The sequence below is a fragment of the Neomonachus schauinslandi genome, chromosome 10, assembly GCF_002201575.2.
Source record: "Neomonachus schauinslandi chromosome 10, ASM220157v2, whole genome shotgun sequence".
Classification (NCBI taxonomy): Eukaryota; Metazoa; Chordata; class Mammalia; order Carnivora; family Phocidae; genus Neomonachus; species Neomonachus schauinslandi.
In genome coordinates, this window is record NC_058412.1 from 64,883,431 (window position 1) to 64,898,207 (window position 14,777).

At 41.7% G+C, this 14,777-nt stretch overlaps 1 protein-coding gene and 1 pseudogene across 1 annotated transcript; one reads left to right on the forward strand and one right to left on the reverse strand.

The window, feature by feature from the left end:
* Window positions 1–542: 542 nt before the first annotated feature.
* On the reverse strand, window positions 543–2,105 carry LOC110590450 (prolyl-tRNA synthetase associated domain-containing protein 1). Its single transcript, XM_044918850.1, has 2 exons — window positions 1,999–2,105; window positions 543–1,064 (listed from the first exon to the last, which is right to left on the reverse strand). Exons 1-2 carry the CDS (start codon window positions 2,080–2,082, stop codon window positions 630–632), a joined length of 519 nt encoding a protein of 172 aa, XP_044774785.1. The 5' UTR covers window positions 2,083–2,105; the 3' UTR covers window positions 543–629.
* Window positions 2,106–9,558: 7,453 nt separating this feature from the next.
* On the forward strand, window positions 9,559–10,138 carry LOC110590409 (annotated as a pseudogene).
* The last annotated feature ends 4,639 nt before the right edge of the window (window positions 10,139–14,777 follow it).

Consider the following 14,777-nt stretch of genomic DNA (forward strand, 5'->3'; position numbering starts at 1 on the left):
AAAAGAAGATGTAAGATGGGCGCCTGGGTGGCTCAGTTGGTTAAGCGACTGCCTTCGGCTCAGGTCATGATCCTGGAGTCCCGTGATCGAGGCCCGCATCGGGCTCCCTGCTCGGCAGGGACTCTGCTTCTCCCTCTGACCCTCCTCCCTCTCATGCTCTCTGTCTCTCATTCTCTCTGTCTCAAATGAATAAATAAAATCTTTAAAAAAAAGAAGATGTAAGGTAGTTAATCTTAACTAGCCTTAGTTTTGTTGTTAATCTACTCTTAATTGTTGAAGGCATTCCTGTAATGAGTAGTGCTCATGGGGGATGGGAGGTGGACTCTCTGAACTGACTAAAACTACCTCAATGTATCTTTTTAAAAGCAGCTGCTTTTTATAGGGCACCTGGCCAACTCAGTAGAGCATGTGACCCTGGATCTCAAGGTTATAAATTTGAGCCCTACCTTGGGTGTAGAGATTAAAGTAAAAAATAATTAAAAAAAAAAAAAGCAGCTCCTTTTAGATGAAACGTTCCTCCTAAAATGATTTAATCACCAGACCAAGGTGCTAAATATTCTTAACACTTTTAATGCTTTTTATAAATAAGAAAAACAGCTTTCAGAAATGTATTCTAAATATCAGCCCAATTAGTTCTTTTTATCAAAATTTAGTATTATGGGATCATGTCCTGTCTTCTTCACAAATGTGAGAAAGTCTTCAGGGCTCAATCCCATGGTTGCAGCATTGGTCATTGGATGAAAGTACACCTTTTCATGTCCACCTTCCAAAAAAGCCGAATCCAGAACAAATTTCACATCTCCATCATCACAGAAGAGTGCCAAAGGTGTGGCACAGCCTTGGCCAACTTTTAGTTTTTCTAGCATGGCTGTTTCATCAGCAAACCGAAGATTTCCACTCCCAACACCTAACTGCTTGGCAAGATCATTTAAATTAATTTGTCTATCATGAAGAACTGTCACCAGCCAGTAGCCTTTTTTCTTCTTGTCTTTAAGAAATAAGTTCTTACTATGTGCTCCTTTCAAATGTTGGATATGAGGCATCATTTCTTCAACTGTAAACACCTGTAAAATATCACATGAAAACTTCAAAAAATATGCATGTACACATACTCTGCTTGCTGGGTGAAGGTTAGGGAGTGCTCAATGCCCTGGATGTCACTGGTAGGGACCCATTCCCAGCCCATTAGAAAACACACCTTGCCGTTTCAATCCCTCATCTCGAGACCTCTTAGGCCAGTTCTCTTTTCCAATGTGCTGGCCAAGCACTCCTCCTAAAGTGTTTTTTGGTTTTTTTTTTTTTAAACTTTTGGTACTGAAAATCTACAGCAGCCAGATTCCTATTCCTTAGCATTCCATTACATCCAGACCACGTGACAGCCTCCACTTTACAAATATATAACCACAATGAGAGTGAGATCACGGGCAAGGAACGAGACCCCGACTAGTAACATCAGAAGAGCTGGCAATGTGCACAGGTAAAGAAGGGGGAGAGTAAGTGTACTATATAGGAGGGAAGGTCAGAGAAAATGATACAGTTTTGATGTTAAATTTGTAAAGCTGAAGATTTTTAACGTTTGCAATTCCTCACATCAATACATGAAATCATGTTCATACCAAACTCTCTAAGCTTGGTGTCCTGCTATATGCATGATGCCTGATACATCGTTGACACTACAGAGACGGTTTACTGCCTGGTAGCTTATCTACACCATAAATACACACTGACCCAACTTTACATGCAGAAGTTTTCAAAATGAAATGTGACCAAATCGCTCCAAGAGGAAAACCCTGTTTTCTCACAATAACATCATAGTCCCGAAAGGCCTTTGATGTTTCTGTCGGGTCCCTTTTGTGCTCTGGAACCTGGGAAATGTCCGAGAACGGACGTTTCTGCGGCACCTTACCGCTGGGGTATCTGGTCTTCACGGCCCCGCCCGAAGGACGCCGCAGCGGAGCCCACCTCTCCCGCAGGGCTGTCCCAGCAGAGGCGCCTCACCTCCGGGTGCTCCACGACCTCCGTATGGATGGCTAGGGCGCCGAGCCGCTGCTCCAGGGCTGCCCGCAATTCCGCGCCCGCCATGCTGCCGTCGTGGCCAGAGGAGAGCCACGGGGCGAAGAAGGGCTGAAACGGGCGTGGCTTCCCGCGAGGCTGGCCGACTGGAGGCTAGGGCGGAAGTACGCGGAGGACCAGGGGGTCCCGGAAGTCCAGTGCGGCACCTTCCAGAGGCGGGCCCTTGCTGCCGTCGCGCGCTCTTCCCTCTCTCCTCCCCGACCCCCACCGCCTCTCTGGAAGTCGTCTGCAGAGGAGGCCTGGCCCGAAGACCCGAAGGCGTTCCTTATCCCGCGTTCTACAGGAGGAAGACACGTGCTTTTTCATAGCCTTCTCTAATCCCGCTTCAGGTTCCCTAGGCTCAGCATAACTTACACTTAAACCAGAATCAGGGTCACCTAACGAAGTTAGGCGTAGGGAGTGTGGGAGAACGTCATGGAGAGGATGTGACCACGGGTAAGCCCCAGGCAGAGACGCTCCTTACCCTTTCCCCTGACCTTGAAAAGTACCTTTTGCGCACTGTTCCTGTACCGGGAGCCACTTGAAGAACATTGTCTTGACCGAGTAATGTGTTATTGAAACCAACGGGACAGTTTTGTGCCTTAAATCCCCTTAAGGCCTCTGCATAAACTCAAAAGATTCTAGCAGGTGGGTGCAGGGATCGCTGTTTTGTAGCTGCCCAAGACAAGCTTCCTGTTAAGTTCTGTTGCTTATTAAACTTGCCCCTAGTCATTATAGAGTGGTCTGCCTCTTCCAGTCTCTCCTTGTTTAGGAAGCGGGGCAGTTAAAGATTTTAAAGAACTTAAGAGGTTTTTGAATCAACAGGGAGAGAGGAGGGTGCCAAAATGCCTATTCTTTTACGACTTTTCAACTTTTAATTTATAAATTACAATTTCATTTGACCTTTCCTGAAAGTTACCTTTTGTTATTATTCATGTACAAGTAATTCGCGGTGACAACCACAGCTCACCTTTTTTGGAGGCAGTTTGCCTACCTCTTGATGGGGGTTTTCCATTATCATGTGAAACCCTCAGTCAGCACTTTTTTTCACTAGGTTTCTTTCTAAAAATGAAATTAGAAAGCATTAGAGAAAGATCACCCATTTGAAGATATGGCACATCCCAAATAATTATCCTTAAATATTTGAGGATGTTCAAGAAAACCCAAATCCAATCATGGTGAACTGAGAGTAATCAGGGGAAAGAAGAATTGGAATCTGATTGTAACCAAGAAAGGTGAGTATGTTCAAAAGTAGGAAACTAACCCAGGGTAGGATCTCCATGACAGCTACAAAAGAGGAACGCAAAGAGCCAGAATTGGCCGTGGCATCCCCCATATTGTCTAGGCAGTTGAGTTTTCTGACCTAGAAGTCTCTTTGGAAATGAACTGCCATCTATCAGTTATTCAAACTATGAATTCTCCCGCCCAGCACACCACACACATGCACACCCCTATAGCTGATCCATCATAGTTCAGTTTCCCAAATCATTCCACTTCTCACCACCTCCATCACCCCAGCCCAAACTACTATCATTTCCCCACTTGGCTGACACTAATGTTCTCTTAATTTTAGTCCACCTGTGGTGGAATGACCCAAGTATCCTGCTTCAAGCAAGTCTTACAACCAAAGATATTTATTATAAAATGGAACTAGATCTGTCTATGATAAAAGAACTTCATATCGCTGTTTAAAAACTATCCTAACCCAGACTTAATGCAATATTTGTCAACATTGTATTAAATACAAAATAAATGCTATCTATCCTTGGCATAGTCCTTTGTCTTCAAGGCGAATACAATCTCAAATTTACACTGGAAACAACATGAAACAGATGAAATTCAAAGTGATCAGCATGAGCTTGAGGAACTAGATATTTAGTCGCAGAACTTGAATTTTAAAAAAATTATAGAAATCTGACAATTCTAGGAGAGGAATAGCATCTGATAAATAGTTTACTGCATTATTTTACAAACAGGAAAAGGTAAGTTTTGTGGCATTTATACAAGAACGTATTGAGGAAAAGACTCTTGTTATTAGGAAGAGTACGGATATTGGACAGAAAAGGACAGAATCTGGGAAAAAAGAGCTGGAAAATGGAGTTATGCCAGGATCCATGAAACCAGGGACCCTCATCTAAGTCAGCTCAAAGTAAAAGAAACAGTTGCAACTGTAGCCTACCTAGCAAAGGAAATATAAAGGCCAAAATATTTATCAACACCATGGGGATTGGGCATCATGGCATTTGTTAGATGAATGTTGGAAATCCCTGTTATTGAATGAAACAAAGGGCAATTCCAGAACAGGTAAATTGAAAGCCATCCTAGGAAGCTGTACATGCCCCAAACATGTGAAACAATAGGGAAAAGTGCTTGCTGCAATCTATGTCTCTTCAACATATCTTTTGGAACATCTATATTTGCCATGCTTTCTGCCCGCAAAGACATTGACATCTAGCAGAGAGGACTGAAACATTCACAGAGAATAAATCCAAGAAAATGTGACTAGTGGCATGATGTGGATGCTTTAGGAGCCCAGAGGAAGGGCGCTTAAGACTGCGTTGGTGCATCAAGGAAAGCATTAGGGGAAGATGGCATCAGTTTGAAGAATAAGTAGGACTCTGCCAGGAAAAAAAAAAAAAAGGGCTCCAGCTGAGGAAACCCCAGAAGTTGAGAGTTGGGGGTGAAAAAGCACAGTATGTCCCTGGGCAGTATGATTTGCTGTGACAGTAGAGCAGAATGAGAGGCCTGTCAGCAGAAGACAAGGCTAGAAGTAGGCACAAAGAATTGTACCTGCTACACTAAGGAATGAGGAATGTCCCACCATCAAGGGCCATGTTAAATAAATTAGGTGACATCTTCCTAGGGAATTCTGTGTTCTCAATCATGCTCTCAATATGAAAATCTAGGGAAACACAATTCAGTAAATGGAGAAAATGAATTATAGGAGAGGGTAGACAACACGGCCCCAATTTTGCTTCAAAATATACATAGCTGTATAACAGTAACTCAAAAAACTAATTAGTATTTGCATCTTTCCCTAATCCTACTCCACAAAAATTGGCTTCTAAAGGCCTATGGAAGAGGATTCTTCCCAGGTCAGAAGAAGATGGAGGTTGGTTCCTAGAATAAGAGAGGAGAAAGCAGCTGGATCTAGGAGGAAATTTAAGTTTCGTCAGAGTCAGAAAAGAAGGTGAGGACTGGAGTGGGAAGGATGGGAGAGTAGAGAAGAGTCCCTTTCTTGGCACTTTGTCCCTCCAGTGGGTAGCAAGATGGGAACCTGCTGTCAGTGGAAGGCAGTCTCCCTGGGGCAGCGCTGCCTAGGCAGATGGGACACAAGTACATCTGAGCATCATTGCTCAATGAGGAGCCATGACAAAAAAAGACAATAACCCCACAGTCCAGTTCCCTGGCTCCTGCCAAGTCTCAGGTTCCTGGATGATTCCGTGGAGAAGGGAGGAAATCTTAGTGATAGCCTCAGGTTTAAGGTTCCTTGCAGCTCCAACATGTGGGGACATGGGCCATATTATATTCAACTCAAAATATGATTGAAGATCACCTATGGGCTAAAGGGAAAGTGGTGAGCAAAACCACACAGAGACCCTGCCCTTGTGAAGCACACAGTATATTAATTAGTCAAATAATCACAGAAACAAATGTTAAATTGCATGGGTAGCAAGTGCTAAGAAGGACACATACGCAATGCTAGGAAAGTCCATAATAGAATCTCACCTCATCTGGGGGAAGGAGTGGGTCAAGGAAGGCCTCTCTGAGGAAGTGAAGCAAACTGAAATCTGAAAGATGAGTAGGAATGAAGAGGGCAGAGAGAGGAGAGAAGAGTGAACCAGGCAGAGGAAACAGCGTGACACTGTGTGCAAGGGTGGGAGGAAGCAAATCAAGGAAGAAACATTGAAAGATGGTCAGTATGATTGGCATCCAACAAGCAAGGGGAGGGCAGTGGGGTCATGGCTCCAGTTCCCACACACTAGAGCTGGGAACTAAAATTCTCACCTGCTAAAAATACATTTCTTAAAGCGGTTATCTCTGGGGATGCCTGGGTGGCTCAGTCGTTAAGCGTCTGCCTCTGGCTCAGGTCATGATCCCAGGGGCCTGGGATCGAGCCCCGCATCGGGCTCCTTGCTCAGCGGGGAGCTTGCTTCTCCCTCTGCCTGCCACTCTTCCTGCTTGTGTGCTCTCTCCCTCTGACAAATAAGTAAATAAAATCTTAAAAAAAAAAAAAAAGTGAAGTGGTTATCTCTGGCTAATGGAACTGTGGGTATCGTAAAAAAATTTTCTTTGTATTTTCTATCTTCTGAAAATTTCTATGTTTCTATGTATTTTTATAATGGAGGGGGGGAATCAATAAGTTACTAAAAATAAAGAAATATAAACCATGTCTCCACAAGTAAGATCACATGAGAGTATTTTTAACACAGGCTTCAAAAGAAAAGAAAGTTAAAATGTAAAAAAATTAATAAGTGGGCAGACTGAATTTAATTACCTCCCAATTAAAATATGAAATAGATGAAAACATTCAGTTTTCTTGCCTGGAGAAATATTGGTTTCATACAACATAAAATGTGTGGAGTAGATGACAGTTGATTAAGCAGAGAAGTAGCATGTTTCCCTTTTGTTCCCTTTAAACACTCCTTTAAAATTGGATGGTCCTAAGGAAGCTTTGTTTTAAAACTCAGAGGACTCTCAGTTCTGTTAAAAATTATCCAAAACCTGGAAATAGTGAAGGGATTACTGCTTGCCCTTCCAGTGTTCTGCTGGGATTTGTTTAGCACACACTCCTGGGGATTCTCTGAGTCTCTAGGAATGGCCAGCTTTTTTGACTTGGTATCTTTTTATTATTTATTTAAATTATTTATTTAAGTATTTAATTATTTAAAATAATGTACTAATTATTTAAAATACAGTTATATTATTTTTTAGTATACAGGTATTGTACAACTCTGTAAGGGTAGATCTTAATGTGTGGAAAACTGATAGTAATATAAATGAGTTTTGTCCCATTGAAAAGATAAACCCAAAAGTTACAGCTTTATCGTGCTGTAAGATATTAGCCAATTTCGTATCTATATTAGTAATCTTGTTCAAGCATTCATTCTTTCAGCCACTGTAAATACTTGGCATTCCTCAATTCTCTTTGAAGGAGGCTTACCATCTTGTTGGTTCTCTTGTTAATGAGTGAAATACATCTTTAGACACATGATCGCTTTATATTTAACATTTTAAACTCTTCAAAAATAATACTCTAAGAATTTAACCTTCTTAATTTTGTAATGAAGATACTGATCACCAGAAAAGTTAAGTGTCTTATTCAAAGTCTTCATACTCACCGGGAAAGAGATAGGATAAGAATGTTGGAATAAGAAATGTAGGTTGGTAAGGGGGTACAAAAGTTCTAAGATGAGCAAGGTCTGAGGACCTAATGTGTAACAATGTGGTTCTAGTTTATAATGCTGTATTGTATAACTGAAATCTGCTAAGAGAGTGGAACTTAGAAGTCCCCAACAAAAAATAAATAAATAAATATAAGTAAATTTATGAGGTGATGGATCTGTTAATTAACTCAATGGAAGGGGAATACTTTCACAATGTGTATGTATACCAAATCATCACATTGTACAGTTTAAATATCTTAAAATTTTGTCAGTTATACCTCAGTGAAGCTGGAAAGAATGAAATTAAAGACTTTACAGCAAAAAGACATTTTTAAAGAGATGTGATTGTGTATGAAGAAATCAGTGAAGTTGAGGAGACTCAAGAGGAAACCCACAGAAAGCTTTGTGTAATTTGGTTGCTAGTGATAAAGAGAGAACTATCTCATTGTTGATGAAAATCCATTGTGGATATCTTTTTTTTTTAAGATTGTATTTATTTATTTGTCAGAGAGAGAGCGTGAGAGGGCAAGAGAGAGCACAAGCAGGTGGAGAGGCAGGCAGAGGGAGAGGGAGAAGCAGGCTCCCCACTGAGGAAGGAACCTGACGCAGGGCTTGATCCCAGGACCCTGGGATCATGACCCGAGCCAAATGCAGCCGCCCAACCAACTGAGCCACCCAGGCGTCCCCCACTGCAGATATCTTTAATGAGTGTTCGTTTGGCTCATATTAGAGGTTACTGGAGATTAATATCATGTTCTTGACTAGAAATATACGAAGTTATTACTCTTACTGTTTTCCATAAAGAGCTTTAATAGCAGTGGTCATATTAATGGAAACACAAAGATTTACTACATAGCATGGACTACAGGTTGATACCAAATTAAACGAAAAAAATGCTTACATTCATATGTTCAAAAGATAACATTTCAAAGCTGAAAAGGACCCTAAAGATCTTCAATTCAGCTTCTTCAAATATGGAAATGGTTAAGAAATGGCACTGGAATCAAACAGACTTGAATTTAGGTCCCTCTCACCAATCACAAAGGATGTGACCTGGACAAGTTACTTAACATTCACAGTGATAATGCAGCCCCTCTGGTTTGTTAAAATTGATGTGCAAAAATAAGACATTCAATCTTGCAGGACTGAAATAGATGATGACTATAAAGCATTAAGAACAATGCCTTGGGGCACCTGGATGGCTCAGTTGGTTAAGCCTCCAACTCCTGATTTTGGCTCAGGTCATGATCTCAGGGATGTGGGATCGAGCCCGGAGTCGGGCTCCGTGCTCAGTGGGGAGTCTACCTCTCTCTCTCTCCCCCCCTCCTTCTGCTCCTCCCCTTGCTCACGTGCTCTTTCTCTCAAATAAATAAATAAATCTTCAAAAAAAAAAGAATAGGGGTGCCCGGGTGGCACAGTCGTTGAGTGACTGACTCTTGGTTTTGGCTCAGGTCTGATCTCAGGGTTGGGGGATCGAGCCTTGAGTCGGGCTCCATGCTCAGCACAGATTCTGCTTGTGTTTCTTTCTCCCTCTCCCTCTGCCCCTCCCTGCTGTGCTCTCTCTCTAAAATAAATAAAATAAATCTTTAAAAATAGAGAGAGAGAGAGAGGAAGAACAGGGGCACCTGGGTGGCTTAGTCAGTTAAGCGCCTGCCTTTGGGCTCAGGTCATAATCCCAGGGTTCTGAGGGATCTAGTCCCGCATCGGGCTCCCTGCTCAGCAGGGAGCCTGCTTCTCTCCTCTGCCTGCCTCTCTCTCTCTAACACGTAAGTAAATATGTTTTTAAAAAAGAGAACAATGCCTTATCCTTAGTACATCAGATGAGAGATACATATCGTTTTTATTTAGGTTTAGTGATTTTCCCAAAAGCCACACATCTACAATAAATTCTCTTTACCGAAATTTGACCTCTAGATTGCCAATTTTTCACTGGGAGAGGTTGTCAAATCAGAGTCAAGAAAAACAGAGGTTCCAGAGCAGAGAGAATAAGGAGGTCGCGTCCGGCTCCCGCTCTCACAGCCACTGGTCTACAGTGAGCTCCACAGAGACAGCGCCAGGGTAAGTGAGAGCCAGACAGGCACTGGACAACTCTGTGCCTCACTGAGGAAAATAATAAAACATGGGCAAAGGCAATCCTAAGAAGCCGAGAGGCAAAATGTCATCATACGCATTCTTTGCACAAACTTGCCGACAGAAGCTCAAGAAGAAGCACCCAGATGCTTCAGTCAACTTCTCAAAGTTTTCTAAGAGACACTCAGAGGGGTGGAAGAGAAAGGAAAATTCGAAGATGTGGCAAAGGCGGACAAGGCCGGTTGTGAAAGAGAAATGAAAACTTATGCCCCCCCAAAGGAGAAACAAAAAAGAAGTTCAAGGATCCCCATGCACCCAAGAGGACTTCTGTGGCCTTTTTCTCATTTTGTTCTGAGTATTACCCTAAAATCAAAGGAGAACATCCTGGTCTATCCGCTGGTGACGTTGCAAAGAAACTGGAAGGGATGTGGGGTAACGCTGCTGCGGATGACGAGCAGCCTCATGAAAAGAAGGCTGCCAGGCTGCAGGGAAAATGTGAAAAGGACATCACTGCACACTGAGCCAAAGGGACGCCTGAGGCGGCAAAAAAGGGAGTCAGCAAGGCCGAAAAAAGCAAGAAAAAGGAGGAAGAGGAGCAAGACGAGGAGGATGAAGAGGATGATGAGTAAGTTGGTGCTAGCATAGTTTTTTTTTCTTGTCTATAAAGCATTTAATCCCCCTGTACACAACTCGCTCCTTTTAAAGAAAAAAACTGAAATATAAAAAGAAAAGAGGAAAAAAAAAGAAAAAGAAAAACTGAATCATCAGTGGGCCTCAAATCTGCTAATGCGCCAAGAACAACTGCTGTATAAAATATTAAATATAATATTTACATGACTGGTAAATAATTGGCAATGAAGAGATAAGTGAGGATTATAACTATTATGGATAATTTTAGGCTGCCATGATTCAGGTTCTAAAGTCTTTTCTAGTTTAAAAATGCCTGGCACCATTTCTCTAGCAATTTTTTACTGCAGGGTTTCTTTGCTTTATGAAGCCAACAAATGACACTTGAGACAGAAAACAAAACAGATTTAAATCTTGTCATTTTGGTCTGCTTTCCTGCAGCCCTGACAGTTGTTCCTTGGAAGACGCTTGTTCTTATGTTGTTCCTTGTGATGTCCTCCTGCTAGAAGAGGCCCAGTGAAATGAATGTAGCTCCTTGTAGCACTGTCTTCCCAGCTTGGCAGCAATCGCCTTGCCTCTTTCATGGAAGGCAGTCTAGCCCCAATTATCACCAAGAACTAGAGTCGGTCTGGATATTGAAGTGACCTAGCCCCCTGGGGAGCTTTCAGTCAAGATCTTGAAAGGCAAGAAAAAGGTTGGTAGAGGGAGCAAGTTGAAAGGCAGAACTAGTAAAAGTTCAAGCCATTTGCTAGAAAGGGAAGGGCTGCAATACAGTTGCTTCTGTTTTTTGGGTTTTTTTTTTAAGATTTTATTTATTTATTTATTTATTTACCTGATAGAGCATGAGAGCACAAGCAGGGGGGAGGGGCAGAGGGAGAAGCAGGACTAGATCCCAGGACCCTGGGATCATGACCTAAGCCGAAGGCAGATGCTTAACTGATTGAGCCACCCAGGCCTGGCCCCTGTTTTTGTTTTTTTGTTTTTTGTTTTTACTGTTCTTTCGATTCAAGTTTGCTCATCAAGTGTATTTTATGGCCTATTATTTAGTAGTTCTGAGAAATGGCTCTCACCAAGAAGATGGCAATATGAAATATTATTCGTGGTTAAGTGTCCTATGTCCAAACATGTTTTGTTTCATGGTTAATATGATCAGACTTTTGTTTTTATTTTTTTTTAAGATTTTATTTATTTATTTGACAGAGACACAGCGAAAGAGGGAACACAAAGCAGGGGGAGTGGGAAAGGGAGAAGCAGGGCCAATGCGGGGCTCGATCCCAGGACCCTGGGACCATGACCTGAGCTGAAGGTAGACGTCCAACAACTGAGCCACCCAGGTGCCCCATGATCAGACTTTTAGAAGGCCAACAAAGGACATGAGATGAAGTGGGAATAAGACCCCTTCTGCATCCCTCCCCTTTCTCAACAATTTAGTCCTAAAGCCATTAGAGGTGAGAGTGAGATAGGCATCCACAGATGTAGGGCAGGAATGGGGTGTGTAGGGGGTTCTGGTGGCTCTGCATAGGTGTAAATTCACAGACAAGTTGCAAAGACAGAGGAGAAAGTTCCCAAATGTCCTTCATCCTATTTCCCCTAATTTTAACATTTTACTCTAACCAGGGTGTGGAGGATATCCACTTCAAGGGGTGGATTGGCCTGGGGAGTCCAAGCTGAAAAGAGGTAAGGAGAACATAAGCTCAAGGAAGGGGATGGTGGCCAAGTTGAAGTTTAAGTTTCATACAAGGGAATTGCTCAAATAATTAAATTTGTCAAGGTTGATGAAAGTCAAGTTTCTCACTGCCAAAAAAGGAAGTTATAAACCTGGAAAAGGAAAAGACTAGAGTGAACCTGTGGTCTTAGATCGGAATTGGTGATATTAGTAAGAACTCATGATTTTCAATGTATATGGATGAAATGTGTGCATGTGTGTGTGTGTATATATATTCCCTAGTTTTGTCTACAGAGAGCTTGAGAGCAGTGAAACTCCAGTAACAATGAAGACACCTAACACCCAGAGCTTAGATAGTAAATACCATTCTCCACTGAAAGGACATAGAGCTTCCAGTTTTAGGTATTATTCTAGAGAAAGAACTGAACTGGCATGCAGAGGTGTATACTCAAGACTATTCACTGTGAGGTGCCTGGCTGTCTCAGCTGGTAGAGCATGCAAACTTGACCTCAGGTTGTAAGTTTGAGTTCCGTGTTGGGTGTAGAGATTACTTAAAAATAAAATCTTAAAAAAAAAAGGAATATTCAATGCAATATTGTTTATAAGTTAAATACTTGAAACGACCCATATATGTGCCTATATAAGTATGGCACTTATAGACAATGGGATCCTTCACAGTCATTTAAAAAGAAGGATATGGATCTATGTTCATCAGCATGGAAGGTTTCCATTATATATTTTTGCAAAGATTAAAAACAGCATTAATAGTATGAATATTATTTATATACAATTGCATGTGTACATGTATTTATACATAGAGATAAATGAATGATGTTCACCAAAATGATAAAAGTGGTTACCTCTGGATAGGTGGGATTTAGGATTTGACTCACTTTCTATTTTAAAGAAGAAACTTTAAATTTTGGAATAAATTTAGATTATAGAAAAGTTACAAAGACAGTGGAGAATTCTCAAATGTCCTCCACCCCGTTTTCTCTAATGTTTACATGTTATATTAACTGTGATACAATTATGAAAATTAAGAAGTTAACACTGGGGTATTACAATTAACTAAACTACAGACTTCATTCAGATTTCACTAGTTTTTCCACTAAGGTGCTTTTTTCTGTTCCAAGATTGTATCCAAGATTCCACATTACATATGGTCATCATGTCTCCTCTTCTGACCTGTGATAGTCTTTTCTTGTTTTTCATGACCTTGACAGATATTTTGTAAAATGCTCTTCAATTTGGGTTTGTCTGATGTTTTCCCCGTGATTACAGTAGAGTTGTGGGTTTTTGGAAGGATGCTACAGAGATAAAAGGTCCTCATCACATCATTTTAGGGGGCACATGATATCAACATGACATCACTGATGATGTTTACCTGGGTCAGTTGGTTAAGGTGGTGTCTGCCAGTTACTGTTTTTCCCTTTCCATACTCTATTCTCTGGAAGCAAATCACTAAGCCAGCCCTCACTCAAGTGGAGATGAATTAAGCTTTACCTCCTAGTGGCAGTTATATACATGTATTATATAGAATTCTTCTGTAGGGAGAATTTGTCCCTTCTCCCCTATTTATTCATTCAATCATTTCTTTATATCAGCATGAATGCATGTATGCTTATTTGATACTTGAGGTTGTAACCCAACACAGTGTTATTTTGTTGCTCAACTGTTGCCAGCTTTGGCCACTAGGTGGTCTTATAGCTTGTCTCCTCTGTTCTTTAACTGTCCTCATCCTTTTGTTTGCTTTTTAGCCACTTTCTTTATATATTTGGAGGAGGGGAAGTATTACTTGAATTTTCTACTAGTATTATCTTCATGATTAGAAAAGTATCAGTTATTTTCACTTAAAATTCGGGGGTGGGGGAGATATGACCACTACTTTGATATTCTACCAACCAATTCCTGCTTGTTTCTCAAGGGCTTGGTAAAGCAAATAAGAAAGCAAAGAACAATTTCTTGCAGAAATTGTACTTCAGTGGGTGTTTGTAAATGGTAAGTAAAATGATAGCAAATGTAATGAACTTTAATAGTTTTCAACTGTTTGGGTGTTAGGTTTGTTAAAAAAAACTTCCAGGACAGAGGTTTCCATTAATCCAACGCCAATTGCATACCTGTGGCAGGCAGTGGGAAGACAAAAATCAAGGGGGAGGAGGGATGCCTGGGTGGCTCAGTCAGTTAAGTGTCTGCCTTCAGCTCAAGTCATGATCCCAGGGTCCTGGGATGGAGTCCAGCATCAAGCTCCTTGCTCAGCGGAGAGCCTGCTTCTCCCTCTGCCTGCGGCTCCCCCTGCTTGTGCTCTCGCTCTCTCTCTGACAAATAAATAAAATCCTAAAATAATAATAAAAAAAAAAAATCAAGGGGAGGAGGCATGAATTAGGAGGCCAGATTAAGGGAGGGAGGTAAGGGTAAGTATGCTTTTGAGTAAGAAACTCTTCTGTACTGTATCATTAGCCGAGGGTAGTGTTAGACCTGAAGGACAGAGTTAAAACAATACTTAGACTCTTGAGAACTGGTGCAGGTTGTGGTCAAAGGGACAGGCCAAAAGACATCATGTCCGATCAAGTTGTGGGAGTGCTCTGGGAAGAGGCTGTAATTGTCGCAACAGCAAACCCTTATTATGAACCAGATGTTCTTATAAACCTTACTGCTCTTCTACGAAGCGGCTGCTATCATTATCATCGTGCAGAACCGAGGCACAGAGAGTTTACATAACGTGCCCAAGCCTACACAACGGGGAATGAACTGAGACTGGAACTCTGGCTACCCATGAATGAGGCGACTTTTGAAAGGGAAGGCGCCTCTCGCCGCGTACTAGCTGGTTCTATCACCACGTTCCCTTGCATTTTCCCCTCCTTCTTAGGTATGGATCATTTCGCCCACATTTCAGCATTTCAGCACCAAGGCCGCTCAAGCCCCAGGGTAGCAGTAAGGAACTTCCCAGAAAAGTGAAGGGACTTGCAGAAGCG